We start from the raw sequence: 20,096 nt of genomic DNA on the forward strand, positions 1-20,096 counted from the left end.
CTGCTCATGTCTGTAGGCGACGGTTATAACTTTCTCATGTCAATAGGCGACGGTTACCACTTTCCATCAGGTGGGCCGTCAGCTTGTTTGCCATTCTAAGTTGCATAAAAAAAGAAACTTTATTACTATTAATAGGGAGTCTAAATAAAAAAAAACATGATTAAAAACTAATAGATAAGTATATAGACTAAGTAGATAATATATAGCAATATATATATATATATATATATATATATATATATATATATATATATATATATATATATATATGTATATATTAGTTAATATATAACAATAACTATATATTGGTACAATAACAAATATGTTAAAAGCCTGTTACACAAAAACTAATATGGATTGGATTCGAAAATAGATGTCCGACCGATACGGGTGATCATGGGCGGCGGTAGTCACTTACCATCAGGTGAGCCACATACACGTTTACCTTCTGTGTTGTAAAAAAAAATATGGACACTCGGTAAATACTAATTTAAAACAAATATTCACCTTGGTAATGGCACCGGGGGCAGTGTGGGGTACCCTCCAAACATCGCTGACGATGGACGAGTCGCCATCGTGGCTTCGGGTTGTTGCAAGTGCTGAAAATAATAATAATAATAATAACAATAAATGAATGTATGACAACTTTATTCGCTCGAATACAGGTTAATACATCAGAATTTTTTAATGTTAAAGTAAACACACTCTGCATTTTTTTTTTATACAACTTAGAATGGCAAACAAGCTGACGGCCCACCTGATGGGAAGTGGTAACCGTCGCCTATAGACATGAGCAGTACCGTGGACACAACAGAGTATACTGTTTCGCCCACGATACCCCCCATGCGTTGCCATTCCTGAGGACTCAGGTGTTATTCCTCTGTACCTTGTTCATTCACGCCATATCCCACCCTTCAAACCGAAACACAGCCATGCAAACACAACTGCTTCACGGTTGAAACACGAAGTCATATAATTTGCGTGCTTAACATTAGCTATTTACGGACCTGTCTACTAATTAAATGAAAACTCTGTATCACTCATTCAAAGCAAATAAGATATTTCATTCCCTTTTATCCCATCCCATCTCGTTCCATTCCATTCTCTCCTAATATTAAGTACTGGGGGGAAAGGGATTGTTAGTAATGGAGACTGAGAATCCCATTGCTAGCAATATACCTAACCAGGTCGACCTCCACGCTGTTCCCCCTGGCAACTATCATGGTTAATTCCTGATGAATTCATCATGATGCGCTAACTGGCCTGTTTTCATTCTCATCTATCACCCTTCAATGGTGCTCCGCCAGCGTATACCGTTAGCGCAGGCGGGGTTACCATACCATTTTCACACATAAAAAAAAAAATTAAGTACTCACAGCATAATGGTTGCTTTGCGCCATCGCTTCAGCTATTTGAGCCCACCGCATCCTCTCCTCGATCGATACCTGATAAGACAAACGGTAGTTTATTAAAAAACAGTTAAATTAATCAGTTCAATTAACTAACCTGGTTAAAATTTTTATGTAACAATAACTACCGGTTTAACTTACGTGTAATTATATCGGGAAAGCTCGACTAGTTTCGGGACCAATTCGTTATCTTTAATCATGAGCGGTAGTGACGCGAGGCTGACTGCTTGTCTCGGTCCGCTGTAAGCGTTTGCGGCATCGTCACAGATAAGAAAGACGGCGTTCGGAACTCTTCGGGTATGATCGGCTGGTCTTCGTAGTCTTCCTCTTGGCCTACCATGTTATTGCCACTGACTTTTTGATAAGTCAACACAGCAGCCGCTCATGATTAATGATCACGAAATGATACCGAAACTAGTCGAGTATTAACGATCTAATTATATTTAAGTTAAACCGGTACTTATTGCATTAAAATATATATTTTTTTATACAACTTAGACTGGCAAACAAGCTGACCGCCCACCTGATGGAAAGTGGTAACCGTCGTCTACAGACATGAGTAGTACCGTGGACATAACAGAGTATACTGTTTCGCCAATGATACCCCCCATGCGTTGCCATTCCTGAGGACTCAGGTGTTATTCCTCTGTACCCTGTAAATTCAAGTCATATCCCACCCTTCAAACCGAAACACAGCCATGCAAACACAACTGCGTCACGGTAGAAACACGAATGGGACAGAGGTGTCCAAGCAAACGACTTCATACAAAGTTGTTGATAAATTCTCACCTGATAAGGCGGCTGTCCCACAGGTGGGGTCTTTATAGTGTTGGCTGCCATGTAGCTGAATACGGGCGAACCCATGCCGGCAGCTTTTTGCTCTCGGGACCATTTTCGGCTGTAAATAAAGTGGCCGAATTTAATAACTGCGTTCCCCATTTTTCTTTCAAATAAAATATTGATAGGCGGGGAGGAAATTCGATTAGATGGTAGAGATGGTCCGGACCCAACAGAACCGTGTAGAGATTGCTAGCAATAACATTTCCTACATTTTTTTTTATACAACTTAGAATGGCAAACAAGTTGACGGCCCACCTGATGGAAAGTGGTAACCGTCGCCTATACACATGAGCAGTACTATGGACATAACAGAGTATACCGTTTCGCCCATGATACCCCCATGCGTTGCCATTCCTGAGGACTCAGGTGTTATTCCTCTGTACCCTGTAAATTCACGCCATATCCCATCCTTCAAACCGAAACACAGCCATGCAAACACAACTGCTTCACGGTAGAAACACGAATTGGACAGAGGTACCCAAACAATCGACTTTTGTACAAAGTCTCCCTCTGGTGTTTCCGCCATGTGCGTCGCAGTGACCCACATAGGCTACAGCTCAGTGATAGTTTTGCTTAAAAGCAAAGCACTGATTTTCAACTGCAGCCTGAAGTTAGGCTACACGGACGCGTACAACAAACCCAGAGTGTAACCCTGTATGACAAAATTGACAGCCAAAGATAAAATTGTATTATATAGATACATACTTACATAAATGATGCATAAAATAACTTCTGAAATACACCTGTAAGAAACAGAGAACAAGAAGCCGGTTTCTTTTTTTTTTACAACACATGGGGCAAACGGGCATGCGGCTCACCTGATGGTAAGTGACCACCGCCGCCCATGATCACCCACAACACCACCGGCATTGCAGGTGTGCTGCCGGCATAAATAAAATAAAAACTATTATGAAATATACCTCCAAGAGAGTAATGCAGCCAGCGTTAATGCAATAACTAGGGCAGCGGCCAGCGAAGCACCCACAGCAACGCCAACTACCTCGCCGTCCACCTCGCATGTGCTACCATAGTATCCTGATGAGCAGCTGCATTGGACAAGTATTCGACATTTAAATATTGTATATTTTTTAAAAGACTTTTTTTAATTTTTTTTATACAACTTAGAATGACAAACAAGCTGTCGGCCCACCTGATGTAAAGTGGTAACCGTCGCCTATAGACATGAGCAGTACCGTGGACATAACAGAGTATACTGTTTCGCCCATGATACCCCCCATGCGTTGCCATTCCTGTGGACTCAGGTGTTATTCCTGTGTACCCTGTAAATTCACTATCATATCCCACCCTTCAAACCGAAACACAGCCATGCAAACACAGCTGCTTCACGGTTGAACCACGAATGGGACAGAGGTAGTCAAGCAATCGACTTTTGTACAAAGTCTCCCTCTGGTGACTTCTTAGCCCTTCTTTGCATAATGGTGGAAATTTCCATCATAACATTGTATGCCCAAAAATTATATAAAAGAACAAGTTCACATTAAGTTGATCGTGTCTGGATACCTTTTTAATGTCCATTGCAAAAAACAAAACATAGCTGTCAAATTTTTTTTTTAACCATTTTTCCTTTAATTTTGAACATGAATTATATCACCTTGATTTATTTCACCAATAAAAAAAAACCAATGAGTCATGATTTAAAATTGCGTTCTATAAAAAAAACTGTCCTTTTTTTCATACCACTGAGGTGACAAACAAGCATACGGCCCACCTGATGGTAAGCGGTTACCGTAGCCTATGAACGCCTGCAATACCAGAGGCATTACACGCGCGTTGCCGACCCTGAAGAAACCTCTTTACCCCCCTCTTGAAGAACCCCATGCTGTAGTCTCTTGGAAAAACCAATTCCTTTGATTTATTAACTAGGTTAATGGACAGAAACTTGAGATCGATCTGTGAGGTTACTTACAGATCGATCTCACATTTCTCACACATTAAATATCATACAAATTAATTTTCAGAAGAAAATCAGATTAACAGAGAAGAAAAATATTGGGTTTGCTAGAAGAAATCTCTATTGGAGATAAGCTCGCCTTTGTGCCACTATTATGTTTGTTTTTACATTCCAATAACCTTTTGTATACAATAAGGAATAAAGAAAAAATTTTCAAAGCAAATTCTATCCCAAGTAAATACATCGTGATTGGAGGGGAAAGGGATTGTTAGCAATGGAGTTTGACAGCCCCATTGCTAGCAATATGCCTTATTAGGTCGACTTCCCCGTAGTTCCCCCTGGAAACCATCGTGAACAATTCTCGTTGAATTCGTCACGACGGGCTAACTGACCTGCTTCATCCTCACCTATCACCTCTCACTGGTGCCCCGCCGGTGTATACCGATAGCGCGGGTGGGGTCACCATTCCATTATCATCCATTAAAAAAAACCACATCGTGATAGGCCAACTGACCTGCCTTTTCATCGTCACCTGTCATCCTTCACTGGTGCCCCGCCGGCGTATACCGTTAGCGCGAGTGGAGTTACTATTTCATTGTTATTCGACCAGTTTATAATTAACAGTACCGACCTGCAGTAGGGCTGGCCGTGCTGGTAGCGGCACACGCCGCGCTCGCTGCAGTGCGAGGCCGTGCAGGCGAGGCACTGGCGGCCCGCGCGCGGCCCGGCCACGTCCAGCGTCGTGTCCGGGCACGCGCAGCTGCACGCCCATCAACACATTACCACCACGTTACATTGGTGTTACCCAACATGGCGCCCACGCCCCACAGGGGGGCAATTTGATAATTAAAGGGGGGGGGGGGGTCAATTAAAAAATGGACTCGAAACGATTTCAAACCTCTTGCTCCGGGCCATTTAAATGCAATGCTACGAATAGATATCGGTGACAAATTTAACAAATAAATTTAAAAAAAAAAGCTAAAAATATTTATTAGGTATAATTTCTGTCTAACTGGGCGATTAGGGGGAAAGGAATTGTTAGCAATGGAGTTTGACAGCCCCATTGCTAGCAATATGCCCTATTAGGTCGACCTCCACGTCGTTCCCCCTGGAAACCATCGTGAACAATTCTTGTTGAATTCGTCACGATGGGCTAACTGACCTGCTTCATCCTCGTCTATCATCTTTCAGTGGTGCCCCGCCGGTGTATACCGATAGCGCGGGTGGGGTCACCATTCCATTATCACCAATCAACTTTTTGTACAAAGTCTCCCTTTGGTATATTTTGTGTAGCCTTAACATTCAGCCAGCTTGGCATGCAACATTTTTATCATGCATTATGACCGTATTAGCGTCATGACCACTGATTCACGACTTATCACATAGGTGGAGACTTTGTACAAAAGTCGTTTGCTTGTGTACCTCTGTTCCATTCGTGTTTCAACCGTGAAGCAGTTGTGTTTGCATGGCTGTGTTTCGGTTTGAAGGGTGGGATATGGCGTGAATTTACTGGGTACAGAGGAATAACAACTGAGTCCTCAGGAATGGCAACGCATGGGGGGTATCATGGTAACAGTATACTCTATTATGTCCACGGTACTGCTCATGTCTATAGGCGACGGTTACCACTTTCCATCAGCTTGTTTACCATTCTAAGTTGAATAAAAAAAAGTGACCAAGTGAGTACACTGTGTATGTTTGTATGGAAGGTTACGCTTGTGTATGACGGGTGGCTACTTCATCCTCATCTATATTTAAGAATTTGACTATTCCGCAAGTATTTAATAAGGTAGCCCTTTGTAGGGAGATGTAGAGATTTTTTTCGGGTGGATGGAACACCATATCCAAACTGATAAGGACGCTGTCGAAACAGGTGATGAATTTCTTCCGCCATCAATGCTCACTGAAACCCAATATATATAAATATATATATATATATATATCGGAGTGGTACTGGTATCACCTACGTTTCAGTTAGAAAAATAAAATCTCTTACGTGAATCCACCCCACGTGTTGGTACAAGTCGCTAGCTGATGACAGTCATTGAGGTCCGGGGAGGCACACTCGTCCAGATCTGGCGACAAATGTAATAATTCATAAAAAAAAAAACTGTTAACTACGAGTGCAAGGGGGAAAGGGATTGTTAGTAATGGTTTGGAACCGCCCCATTGCTAGCAATACAGGGTGTATTGCTAGCAATGATCAGGGCGACCTCGACACGGTTTCCCCTGGAAACCATCGTGGTTAATTCTTGTCGAATTCTTCACAACGGGCCGACTGACCTGGCTTTATCCTCACCTATTATCCCTCGCTGGTGCCCCGCCAGCGTATACCGATAGTGGTAACTCCACCATTCCATTTTCACCCATTAAAAAAAGACTACGAGTGTAAATAAATTATAATAAAACAAATAATAGAATCCGAAACGAGGATATCCGCAAAGGAACCAAAGTAACCGACTTAGCCCGAAGGATAAGCAAGCTGAAGTGGCAATGGCCTGGTCACATGGCTCGAAGAACCGACAACCGATGGGGAAGAGAGGTTCTTGAGTGGCGATCACGTACAGGTCAACGCAGTGTAGGACGATAGAAAAGAGTTACCTTTGAGCGGCAGCACGCTGCCGGCGGGCGTGTCCACCCACAGCGCTGAGGTGCCTACATTGTTGGACCTTCGTCTGATCACGCCCAGGATGTGTTTTTGTATGTCCGTCGCGATCGGTGCTCGTTGACTCTCCGGTGTTTCTTGTATCTGTATATATTTTTTGTATAAATTTGTTTTTAAATAAACGTGCTATATATTTGATTAGCTGAGCCAGCTAGAGGTGGGTAAGGTGCAGCAATTAGACTAATAATTGATTTACCCTAGGGAGACATTGTACAAAAGTCGATTGCTTGGCCACCTCTGTCCCATTCGTGTTTCAACCGTGAAGCAGTTGTGTTTGCATGGCTGTGTTTCGGTTTGAAGGGTGGGATATGGCGTGAATTTACAGGGTACAGAGGAATAACACCTGAGTCCTCAGGAATGGCAACGCATGGGTGGTATCATGGGCGAAACAGTATACTTTGTTATGTCCACGGTACTGCTCATGTCTATAGGCGACGGTTACCACTTTCCATCAGGTGGGCCGTCAGCTTGTTTGCCATTCTAAGTTGTATAAAAAAAAACTTATTTATTAGACTATATATTTATATATATATTTATTTATTAAACACTTTATCGTACACACCAATTATACATAAAAATATGACACAGGTAAGTATGAATAATACAGCAATATCTATATGTATAACAACAATGTTACAATATTAATTTATTTATTTATTCATTAGTACATATATGTGTACATGGCGGACTTACAGCGTCAGTACAGTCAACCATAGGCAAGTGTCAGAATACTCGAATGCGGTACTACTAATTATTGATATACATACATACTAAAATTACATATATATACACGAATAAATATATATGAATAACAAATATACTTACACATATATGACATATACTATATTATACACGAAATTGAGAATAACATAAATACCTATATATTGGACTGATAACTGATATTTATTTATTTTATTCATTGAATATCGGTTATGTAATATAGAGGTATTTTAATTTTCGTTTTATTTTGATACTATAATTTTATTTAATAGGATAAAGATCAATTTATTCGATAAACATGTGCACGCAGTAGATACATACTGCGTATTTATAGTACATTACTGCAGCGGCCAGCAACTGAGGCATTGATGGACGAATGTGCAAATGTGGGCCGAGGCGTAGCCGAGGCACACATACGTGAGTTCATCAATGCCTAGTTGTGGCCAAAGCTTGTATAGTACTTTTCTCAAACAATGCGCGGAAATCAAAAACATAATTTTACTTTTTAAGTTCAATGACGAATAATGAACAATAATAATTTTTCACGCGCCATAATGTTCCTTTTTTTTTTTTTACATAAACAGCTTTCTATTTGCAAGCCAGTTCGAAATTTAAATAAAACGTTTTTTTTAGTTACCTCGTTGGTAGCCATGTTTCGAAGTAAAAGGTCATTCCATTTTTAAATTACAGGACAGATATGAATTTTTATACAACTTTTGCCGGCCGCTGCCCGCATGTATCTGGCCAGTACGGCAATTATGATTTCTCTCGAAGAAGATTGTCAAAATGATGCTCACGTATCCAAGCATGTTTGAGAAAAATTAATATCGACCTGGTCACTGCAGCTGTTTATAGTTTTAAAATCATTGATCACTTACCAAGATGGTGTAATTCACAAATACGCCCTGATTGTGTTCATCACCGCGGTGCACCGAGTTCACCGTGCCGCTGACGAAGTCATCAGAGAACGGGGTCATTGAGAAGGCGGAGTCGATCTGTGAACGATAATTATATACATCAAATAAATATAAATAAATAAATACATAATAGATCGACCGATTTCCTTATATATAGTAGCAGTATCTATATATATTAGTTACAATATGAATAACTATATATTGGCTTATTATATTATTATTAATGGCTTACATGCGAATAAATATAAATAAATAAATACATAATAGATCGATCGATTTCCTTATATATAGTAGCAGTATCTATATATATTAGTTACAATATGAATAACTATATATTGGCTTATTAACGGATAATTAATTGAATATATTTATATATGAATTTCCCAAATGATTCCGACATAGGATAAGCCACGCTTTCTTTACCGTAGGTGTTGTAAGAGACGACTAAGGGAGCTTAATAGTAGAGGGATGAGCACGAACATCCCTCTTAAAACACCACCAAAAGCCTAACTTTTTTTTATAGCACTTAGCCTAAATACGGTTGCCAACCCGGCTGCCAAGCGTGGCAATGACTGGCAAAACCCACATTTATGGGGGAAGCTTATATTCACCAGACTGTACAAAAGTGGTTTGCTTGGACACCTCTGTCCCATTCGTGTTTCTATCGTGCAGTTTTTATCCCGGTTGCCAAGCGTGGCAACTACAGGCAAAACTCCCCCAAGCGGGAGGCTTACGTTCAGCAGTGGACAGCTAAAGGCTAAAATATGTTGACCATGATATATCTACTAACCGCTCTTATCGCTTCGTAGCTCAATTGTTGGTAGGAATCGGACTCTTTGTCCGCCAGCTTCGCGTCCCATGACACCTGTAAAACATTTTTTTTTATTTTTTTTTTTAATTTCATTTTATACAAAAATCCACAGCTCTTAAAAAATAACTTACATGCTAAGTCTCTTATGAATACAGCCAATAACGGATTTTATTTATACAAACATAAATTTTGATTCCAAAGCGAGGCAGGCGAGTTAGAGTGGGTGTATGCAAGCAATATAAGCACATGTATGAAAGAAACCATGTATAATAGTGAGTGTCCATAAAGTTAGGTTAATAGATATATAAAATAATTAAAATGCATGTTGCTACAGTTCAGATATTGACAGCAATGATTAAGTAATACAAATTCATGGTCACCAATTGTAAAGAGGGTTAAATGTATGCGTGGGTGTATGTGTAGTGTGATATAAATAAATGTAAATATGTAGTGTATATACGTACATGTACATATATGCAACATAGGCAATTATGATATTATTTCATCCATTATCACATTTTTTTTATATTACTCAAAATGTCAACCACTAGATTTTATACCATAAAAAAACACTTAATTTAATTGTTGGAAAACGGGGGGGAAAGGGATTGTTATTAATGGAGACTGAGAATCCTATTGCTAGCAATATACCCAACCATGTCGACCACCTCGGGGTCCCCCCTGGAAACTATCACGGTTAATTCCTGATGAATTCATCATGATGGGCTAACTGGCCTGTTTTCATTCTCATCTATCACACTTCACTGGTGCTCCGCCAGCGTATTACGTTAGCGCAGGCGGGGCTACCATACCATTTTGACCCATCAAAACAAAAAATTGTTGGAAAACCAGTTATTTAGAACTGCCTGCCGTATTTCAAAAAATAATTTTACATTTGAAAGCTCATTTCTTGTAGAAAGTTTTTCAGCATTACGACCACGGGCGAAGTCACGAGATAGAACTAGTGAAGTATAAAACTGTTAATTACTCACCTTCCTGTCGTAGAGCCTGTCGACCCTCAGGTTGAGGAGCAAGGCGACGACACGCCGACATGGATCCCGGTGGACACGACGTGCATACCCCGGCCGGCATTGGCAGCTCGATATACCTACATACAGACAATATGGCGTCACATATCGCAATGTAGGTTCCGGCATAGAATAGGCCACCCCTTCCTTGCCGTGGGTGTCGTAAGAGGCGACTAAGGGAACTTATGGTGGAAGGCAAAACTGAGGTTACTAACCCGCCTGCCAAGTATGCCAACTACTGGCAAAACCCCCCTTATGGGAGAAACTATGTTTAACAGTATATGCCAGGGGGAAAGGGATTGTTAGCAATGGAGTTTGACAGCCATATTGCTAGCAATATGCCCTATTAGGTCGACCTCCACGTGGAAACCATCCCCCTGGAAACCATCGTGAACATTTCTTGTTATATTCGTCACGATGGGCTAACTGACCTGCTTCATCCTCACCTACCATCCTTCATAGGTATCCCGCCGGTGTATACCGATAGCGCGGGTGAGGTTGCCAATCCATCTTCACCCATAAAAAAATCCACTAGTGTATTCTATTGAAATGTTTCGCTGTATCTTATGTTAGTGATCCTATAAATAAATGAATGAATGAATGAATGATAGAATGAATGAATGAGTGAATGAATGAATGAATAAATGAATGGGTGAATGAATGAATGAATGAATGAGAGAATGAATGAATGAATGAATGGATGAATGGATGGATGGATGAATGAATGAATGAATGAATGAATAAATAAATGAATAAATAAAAGTACATACCAAGTTCAGTCCTGCACATCTCGTTTTGTGTTTGATCGCATGTGGAATCATCGCCCACGATGCATGTGTCGATTCTGTGAAGAAATATATTTTAATTGTCGTGTTTCAACCGTGAAGCAGTTGTGTTTGCATGGCTGTGTTTCGGTTTGAAGGGTGGGATATAGCGTGAATTTACTGGGTACAGAGGAATAACACCTGAGTCCTCAGGAATGGCAACGCATGGGGGGTATCATGGGCGAAACAGTATACTCTGTTATGTCCACGGTACTGCTCATGTCTATAGGCGACGGTTACCACTTTTCATCAGGTGGGCCGTCAGCTTGTTTGCCATTCTAAGTTGCATAAAGAAAAATCGTAATTAATTTTAGATGAACTCATCACGATGTGCCAACTGACTTGCTTTTTTCCTCACCTATCATCCCTCACTAGTGCCTTACCAGCGTATACCAATAGCACAGGAGGGGTGACCATTCCATTATCATCCATTAAAAACAGGGCTCATTCAAAGTAATGGAGCTGGTATTCCTTACTAACAATTCCTTTCCTCCTGCCATAAAGATTAGATATTTATTTATTTATTCATTAGTACAAATATGTGTACATGGTGGACTTAATGCTAGAAGCATTCTCTCCCAGTCAACCGTAGGGAAGTGGCATAATACTCGAACGCGGTACTAGTAATTATTGATATACATACATACTAAAATTACATATATTAAGGTTGGCTAAGCAGGCTCCCCTATCTCTTGCATTGAAACTACTCAATGATATTTTGAGCCAGTATCCGCAATCGGATGTATTTGCCTCCAACTTGCTGGAGTTTCGTCGAGTGACCACAGAGTATTTGTGTTCAGACGTTTTTTGTTTGAGTTAAATCTTTTTATATTATTTTTGTTATTTTTGGTGTAATATACCTTTTTATATGTTATTGTACTCATGCTTTCCTGGGTGAGCGTATTGGAAGACTGTAAGGCTCACCCAGTGGATGTAATAAATAAATTACTTTATTAATACTGACCTGACAGTCGGCTGCGGTCTCCTGTAAGTCTGCTGCGGCCTGTGTACTTGGTGCTGAGGCTGGTGCTGCCTACGTGGCGGTGGCGGCGGCTGGGGGACGTCATCTGTTGGTATCGCCACCCCTGTACCGATGGCCGGCCCCAGCGGTGGTGCAGCTAGCGGAGGCACTGAAATGATCGGATATTTTCAATAGGCTTCAGAAAGGAAGAAGATCTTAGTTCCAAGGGCATTTTTAATGAATGATAACGAAATGGTAATCTCGCCCGCGCTTACGGTATTTTTTTATAGAACTTTGAATGGCAAACAAGCTGACGGCCCACCTGATGGAAAGTGATAACCGTCGCCTATAGACATGAGCAGTACCATGGACATAACAGAGTATACTGTTTCGCCCATGATACCCCCACACGTTGCCATTTTTGAGGACTCATGTGTTATTCCTCTGTACCCAGTAAATTCACGTCATATCCCACCCTTCAAACTGAAACATAACCATGCAAACACAACTGCTTCACAGTTGAAACACGAATGAGACAGAGGTACCCGAGCAATCGACTTTTGTACAAAGTCTCCCTCTGGTAAACGCTGACAGGACTCCAGTGAGGGGTGATAGGTGAAAATGAAAGGGCAGGTCACTTGGTCAATCATGATAAATACACTTGGAATTCAGCACTATTGTTCACATGGGCAAGCGCGAAGAAGTCGACCTAACAGGGTATATTGCTAGCAATGGGGCTGGTAATTCGCATTACTAACAATCTTTCCCCTTTAATTCTAAGGGTTATGTCGTTTATTATTTTGTATAGTATTTACTGAACAAGCTGAAGCTCTAGAGGATGACTTCGTACAGAAGTCGTCTGGAAGGATATCTCGATCTAATTCGTGATGATGATAAAGTTTCAAGAGGGACGCTGCTGCCCATTACTCGACCATTAAGTTGCATGTTTTATGGTTTATAGAAAACTTCTGTCTTGCAAGCGGAGGAAGCCACATCAGTTTGCTCGTGACAATGGCCGGTGTCGAAAGAACGTAGTCGAAACTTGGAGATAATCCAAGTAAATTATCGTCGTTTACCAGAGGGAGACTCTGTACAAAAATCGTTTGCTTGGATACTTCTACCCCATTCGTGTCTCTGACATGAAGCAGCTGTACTTGCATGGCTGTATTTGGGTTTGAAAGTATGGTAGTGAAATTATATGGTACGAAGACGTAACAACATAGTCCTCAAGAATGGCAACACATGAGAGACACCATGGATATTACAGAGTACTCTGTCACATATATGGTGCTGTTCATGTCTAAAGGCGACAGTCATCGCTCTCCATCAAGTAGGCCGTCAGTCTATTAGCCATTCTAAGATTTATTTAAAAGAAATAGTAAATCAATGGAGCTCTTACCAGATTGCGGCAGATTCTGCACGTGCGTCGGTCTGATGCTGACTGGAACGGTGGAGGTGTCGAAGAGGTTCAGGTAAGTCCTCTTACCATCGATGGACACGAAGCCCTGCTCCCCAGACGCTGACACGATGATGTCATCGTGCTCCCCGTGTCCAGATAAGTTGACGTTCTCGATGTGAACTGGAATGAATTATAACTCTTTATTATTTTTCACTCCCCTTATTGAAAAGGCTTACGTTTAACAGCGGACAGTCAACAGCTAACATAATGTGATATTGTATGATAAACTTAAAAACTGGTGTATATTTTAGGTAGTTTAATGCACAGTTTAAAAGTAGTCTGTTTAAATGCGCACACGCAATAATTTTCCTACTACTGAAATCCTCGTTTGAAAACGAGAAAAACTAATTATACAAAAGGAATCTGCATAAAGTTGTCTGCATCGATACCTTTATTAATATATTTTGGCCTCCAAGCAGCTGGCTTTCTATACAGCTTGGAATGCCCATCTAATGGAAAGTGATCGTCGTCTATAGACACCAACAGCATCGTGGACATCTCTGTGACGTAAGTGATACTTCTAGACTCGTAGACTAGTATGTTCTTCATGGGTGGAAGTAGAATGATAACTTCGTCTGCGCTTTTGATATATACTGGCGAAGCATCAGTGAGAGAATAGGTGAGGATGAAAGTAGGTCAGTTAGTCCATAGTGCCGAATTCAACAAGAATTAACTATGATAGTTTCCGGGAGGAATCACGTGGAGTTCGGCTTGATAGGGTATATTGCTAGCAATGGGGCTAGTGGACTTTATCACTAACAATCCCTTTCCCCACAGACTGATGTGTGTGCCTTCGTACCTTTGAATTTTACGGCTGTATCCGATTCTTCATACAGAAGCACAATTGCAAAGATAGCTCTGAATATCATCTCTTAATAATACATAACAGCAATTTACAGTTACTCTTACAGTTACGGAGTGGAATCAACTTCCAGCAGCAGTATTTCCGAACCGATACGACATCATAACCTTCAAGAAAAGAGCATATTCCTTTTTAAAAGGCCGGCAGCACACCTGCAATGCCTCTGGTACTGTAAGTGATCATGGGCGGTGGTAGTCACTTACCATCAGGTGAGCCGAATGCTCATTCGCCCCCTGTGTTGTAAAAAAAACTCACCTGATGCTCCCTTTTCTCCAGGACCTTGAATAGCAGAGACAGTCACATCGAATATTTCCCCATAGCCAGGCGGCAGCCTAGTCTCCTGAGCGGTGATGACTGATGCTTCCGGTCTGCTGTACCTACTCCCATGAGGTTTGAAGTCTGGATCGTCCAGGACAATACCGGGACGAGGTCTGTACGGATGGTAAGGGATGCCTTGTGATGCTGGAATGGAAAATATGTAACATAATTTAACACAAATAGTTATATATACATTTTTTTTATACAACTTAGAATGGCAAACAAGCTGACGGCTCACCTGATGGAAAGTGGTAACCGTCGCCTATAGACATGAGCAGTACCATGGACATAACAGAGTATACTGTTACGCCCATGATACCCTCCATGCGTTGCCATTCCTGAGGACTCAGATGTTATTCCTCTGTACCCTGTAAATTTACGCCACATCTCACCCTTCAAACCGAAACACAGCCATGCAAACACAACTGCTTCACGATAGAAACACGAATGGAACAGAGGTACCCAAGCAATCGACTTTTGCACAAAGTCTCCCTCTGGTATATTAACTTCAATCGTGTCAAAATAAGTTATTTTTGTTTTAAAAACTAAACTTTTTGATCAAATGTCTATGTGACTAACTTAAAAGTATAATCTCTTAATAAGTCTTACGAATCAAGAGTTATGAGGTAATCGAAAATTACAACCGAATTGAGAACATATTTTTGGATCAGAAGAAAGGTACAGAAATTTTGATTGTTTTTTTTTTTATACAACTTAGAATAGCAAACAAGCTGACGGCCCACCTGATGGAAAGTGGTAACCGTCGCCTATAGACATGAGCAGTACCATGCACATAACAGAGTTTACTGTTTCGCCCATGATACCCCCCATACGTTGTCATTCCTGAGGACTCGGGTGTTATTCCTCTGTACCCCGTAAATTCACGCCATATCCCACCTTTGTTACTCAACTAACGGATTAAAAAGTAAGATACACGCGTATATCCTATTCTAATTTAATACACAGGATACTTTATGTAGTGATCCATCCAGTTAAAGTCGCACAAAACATCTAGTATTACGTTTGTACCACAGGGAAACTTTGTACAAAAGTCGTTCGCTTGGGCACCTCTATCGCATTCGTGTTTCTACTGCGAAGCAAATTGTGTTTGCATAACTGTGTTTCGGTTTGAAGGGTGGGATATGACAGTGAATTTACAGGGTACAAAGGAATAACACCTGTGTCCTCCGGACATAACACTCTGTTATGTCACCACATTCCATCAGGTGGGCTATCAGCTTGTTTGGCATTCTAAGTTGCATAAAAAAAATATAATGAACTCCCTGTTGGTTTTTCAAGAGACTACAGCTTGGGATTCTTTAAAAAAGGGGTAAAAAGATTTCTTTCTGGTCAGCTATGCGCGTGTAATGCCTTTATTATTACAAACGTTCATAGGCTACGGTATACGGTATAGGCCGTATGCTTGTTTGCCAACTCAGTGATATAAAAAAAAATTGAAAATATACTTACATGGCAATGGTTGAGAATTGATTGATGAAGGTCTTATATCATTACTGGCAGTTGATGATTCATTGACGATTGGCGCGTGGACAATAAGACCTTCTGTGGGTGTTGGAGCAGTATTAGACGACGCCGTGGTCGTTTTACTCTCAGATATAGAAGGCTGTATGTAACCCTCTGTAGTTGTCTCATTTTTGGTTTTATTCTGCGCTTTTTCTTCGTTAATTTTATATTTCTCTTTTTCAAGTTTACCTTTGTCTATTGGAGGATCCTTTTTCTTCTCCTTCTCTATTTTGATGGGCTTTTCAGTTTTCGACCTCTCTGTTGTAGTTGTGGTTGTCGTACTAGTCGTTGACTTTTCTGATGCTCTTTCCGTTGTTTTCTCTATTGGTTTTTCTGTTATTTTTTCTTTCGGTTTTTCCGTTGATTTCACAATAGGTCTTTTTGTTGTGAGTTTCTCTGTCGTAGTTTTCTCTGTTGTGGTAGAACTAGTTGTTAACTCTGTAGTGGTGGATGTGGTTGTAGTTGTTGTTGATGTAGATGTTGTTTTATCAGAAACAGTTGTTAATTTCTCTTCCTCTTCCTTCTCTAATTCTTCTTCATTGTTAGAAGGAGTTACCTTATCATCTTCTTGACTAGTATTAGTTTCGTCGTGATGAATGTTATTCTCTGAATTATTTTCGTTTTCATTTGCTATTACTTCTGCCTCTGGCTTCGTATCTTCTGCTTCAGGAAGATCTAGAGGTAGGGGTGGTAAAGAAGGTTTATACATAGGCAGACCAGGGTTGGGCCTTCTTGTTGGAGGTCGAGGCCGTGGCCTCTGCCAAGGTGGCATAGGCCTGTACAACCCTGGCCTGTGATTCATCGGTGGAACAATTTGCTCAGGTAAATTGACACCATGATGAGGAGGTCTATCGAATGGATACGGTGGTGGCGTCTTCGTTGGATGGTACGCGTGCGCTACTGGAGTAACTGGCTTGTCGAAGTCAGGAATAGGTGGTACATCAGATATGCGAGGTGGACCACGATTGTTGATTCTAGAAGCCATTGGCCTGCTAGGTCTACCGTTGAGAAGTTGAGAGTTGGCTTGAACATTTACATTCCCGTTAAGCAGTTTTACTATGCCCGTGATGATATTCTGGATTTCTGTATTCTGTCTGCCTTGTTCTTTATAGGTTGCCGTCGCAAATATCGGCTGAACTGCAGTAGGCCTGATCCTGGGTCCCGGTGCGTTCAGCGCTCGCGCCACCGGGACCCTTTTGGCTTCCCCCGGAAACCTAAACTCTAATCTATCACCGAAACCATCAGATGACATGATAATATCATCATCCCTGCTCCTAATAAAGTCTATGGTTTTCGTCGGATGTATCTCGTAGTATTTTCTCTTATGGTGTAATTCTAGATCGTTATCAATCTCATTGTTTGATGATGGTATTTCATCAATGTTAACAGACCTGGTCTCCCGGTCAGGGTCAGCGGATCTGGCTACAATTATGTGGTTCTCTTGTTCTTCATTGCGTATTATATCTTCGGGTTCTTCTTCAACGGCATCGTACCTTGCACTTGGTTCTATGCTGAATGATAAATTTTCTGTTTGACTTGTTTGGAGTACTAGGCCAGGGAGACGAGGGTCTGAAGCCGACTTTGGTGATAACTGGGATATCGTGTATAGTTCTTCATAACCTGGAATGAGAAAATATTAAACTGATCAGTTATATTCTGTTTAATGTATATTTATTTATATATTCTTTATTGCACAATAAAACTTTGTACAAGTAGCGAGCTTTATGCCATATGGCATTCTCTACCGGCTAACCATTAGGTGAGAACAGAAAGCGTATGACGGGTAGTGGTGGTGAAAAATATGGGACATAATTATTGTAAGATACTGAAATAATAATACACATATAGTACATAAATTTTTAATTTATATCAAAACAACGATAAGTATTATGAGATATTAGTAACTATCAAATTATTTGTAACTAGAGCTAGTTTTGTTAACTTAACAAATAATTAAACAATGTATACTGAACTCTAAGGAAAGATTATGAAATTTTTGGACTTTTTAAGCAATATGTGTATAGTAGAAACTCGATTATCCGGAACAAATAAAACCAGAAATATTCCGTATAATCGGAAATCCGGATAACCGGTTACGAAGTTAAATCAAACAATAATTGAGTTTTAATATTTTATTTTTATTATGTAATAATTTTTACATACGTCATTTAGACAATACGATATTAAAAAAATTACGAGCTATAAAGATAAAAGATTACATAAAATCTATGTAATTTAAAATTTTGGTTAAAAATAATTAGTTATTAATCTTTCACGTGATGAATCAAATCTTTTCATTCAAGTCCAAGTCGCAGATGCCCTTTCATTTGTAAAAACTGTATGAGATCCGATTGATGAATGTGGAAGAAGCGAAAGAGGTTTGTTTGAATCGAAGCACTTGGCGTTCCATTGTTTCTGCCTACCCTAACGGGAGACAGGCGTGACAGATATATATGTATGTATGTATCCGATTGGTCCTGTATTGTCCGGATAATCGAATATTCGGTTAATCGATGTTCGGATAACCGAGATTCTACTGCACTGATAATCTAGTACAATATATTGCTTCGAAAAAAAAGCGACCTCTATCGTGAACACACACAAATCAATAAACAACGGAATGTTATTCTAATATTATAAATGTGAAAGTGAGTTTGTTTGTTAAATTATAGCGCCTTAATGACATAACCAATTGTCAATACAAAATTGGATATAGGTACACGTATTATGTGAGATGGAGAAAGACATAGGCTTTTTTTTATCCCGGTCCATAAACAATATGTGTATGTGTATATAATAATTACCTTTATTAAACATGGTTATTGAGTCTGACGTACGATGACACGGAGAAATTACTGAAGGTTACGTATTAAATTACAACTTATGAAAATATTATTAAAATAATGTATATTGTGTAAGTGTGTGTAGGATATATCGGTTGTATAACCTTAACTATATATGTGTATGTATGTGTGTGTGTGTGTGTGTATGTATGTATATGTGTATGTATGTATATATATATGTATATGTATGTGTGTGTCTATGTGTGTATGTATGTGTATATGTATTAATGTTGTTATTATATTCATAACCAGAACAAATTGTAATATAGTGCCAACACCGTGGGGTGAGGACCTGGTGATCTGTAACACAGGTTTATCCTACTTCAGACACCAGTTCTTCACAATACATTAAATTATGTAACCTCCAAAAATAAATGTATTAGAATATAATAGATGTACAACTGGTATTGTGAAGAGAATAAACTTTATTATTATTATTATTAATAATTAATTTAACTCTTAAATCTTAAAATCATTAAAGGAAATTTCTAATGTAAGTAGTATATTCATTTATTTTAACATTTATTATATAAGTAGGTAGGTATCATATGCATTTACAGTGTATGTATTTATGTAATATTTTATTATATATTTTAATATTTTATTTAACTGTATATTTGTTTATGTATTAATAGTTGTAGCACTTCAGCTGCCCGCTAACGACATGCTTTCTTACTGTACTCGGTTGACTGGAAGAGATCTCTGTCAGAGATAAGTCCACGCTTGCTCACAACATTTATAAATACATTATTTTATATGTAACTTACAAGTGCAATAAAGAATATATATATAAAAATAAATAATGCATTTACAATACAGTGAGAAACCATGTCGTTAGCGAGTAGCTGAAGTGCTACAACTATTAATACATCATTTGTTAGTACATTATTTGTGGGGGGAAAGGGATTGTTGGGGACTAACTGACCTATTGCTAGCAATACACCCTGTCACGTCGACCTTCACGCGGTTCCCCCTGGAAACCATCGTGGTTAATTCTAGTGGA

At 39.8% G+C, this 20,096-nt stretch overlaps 1 protein-coding gene across 2 annotated transcripts in view; it reads right to left on the reverse strand.

Annotated features, from left to right (window-relative positions):
- Window positions 1-20,096, reverse strand: part of LOC113517977 (uncharacterized) — a 59,570-nt gene that overhangs the window by 3,748 nt on the left and 35,726 nt on the right. For both annotated transcript variants that reach the window (XM_052901090.1, XM_052901091.1), the window contains exons 3-17: window positions 16,197-17,870; window positions 14,664-14,870; window positions 13,487-13,666; window positions 12,091-12,256; window positions 11,073-11,146; window positions 10,267-10,382; window positions 9,254-9,328; window positions 8,425-8,541; window positions 6,763-6,910; window positions 6,158-6,236; window positions 4,793-4,921; window positions 3,170-3,295; window positions 2,199-2,307; window positions 1,377-1,445; window positions 508-599 (exon numbers count right to left, since the gene is read on the reverse strand). In XM_052901090.1, the coding sequence (XP_052757050.1) occupies window positions 508-599; window positions 1,377-1,445; window positions 2,199-2,307; window positions 3,170-3,295; window positions 4,793-4,921; window positions 6,158-6,236; window positions 6,763-6,910; window positions 8,425-8,541; window positions 9,254-9,328; window positions 10,267-10,382; window positions 11,073-11,146; window positions 12,091-12,256; window positions 13,487-13,666; window positions 14,664-14,870; window positions 16,197-17,870 (3,361 nt within the window). The remainder of the gene's footprint in view (window positions 1-507; window positions 600-1,376; window positions 1,446-2,198; window positions 2,308-3,169; window positions 3,296-4,792; window positions 4,922-6,157; window positions 6,237-6,762; window positions 6,911-8,424; window positions 8,542-9,253; window positions 9,329-10,266; window positions 10,383-11,072; window positions 11,147-12,090; window positions 12,257-13,486; window positions 13,667-14,663; window positions 14,871-16,196; window positions 17,871-20,096) is intronic.

This window comes from Galleria mellonella, unplaced genomic scaffold (assembly GCF_026898425.1).
Source record: "Galleria mellonella isolate WM207_F2 unplaced genomic scaffold, CSIRO_AGI_GalMel_v1 utg746, whole genome shotgun sequence".
Classification (NCBI taxonomy): Eukaryota; Metazoa; Arthropoda; class Insecta; order Lepidoptera; family Pyralidae; genus Galleria; species Galleria mellonella.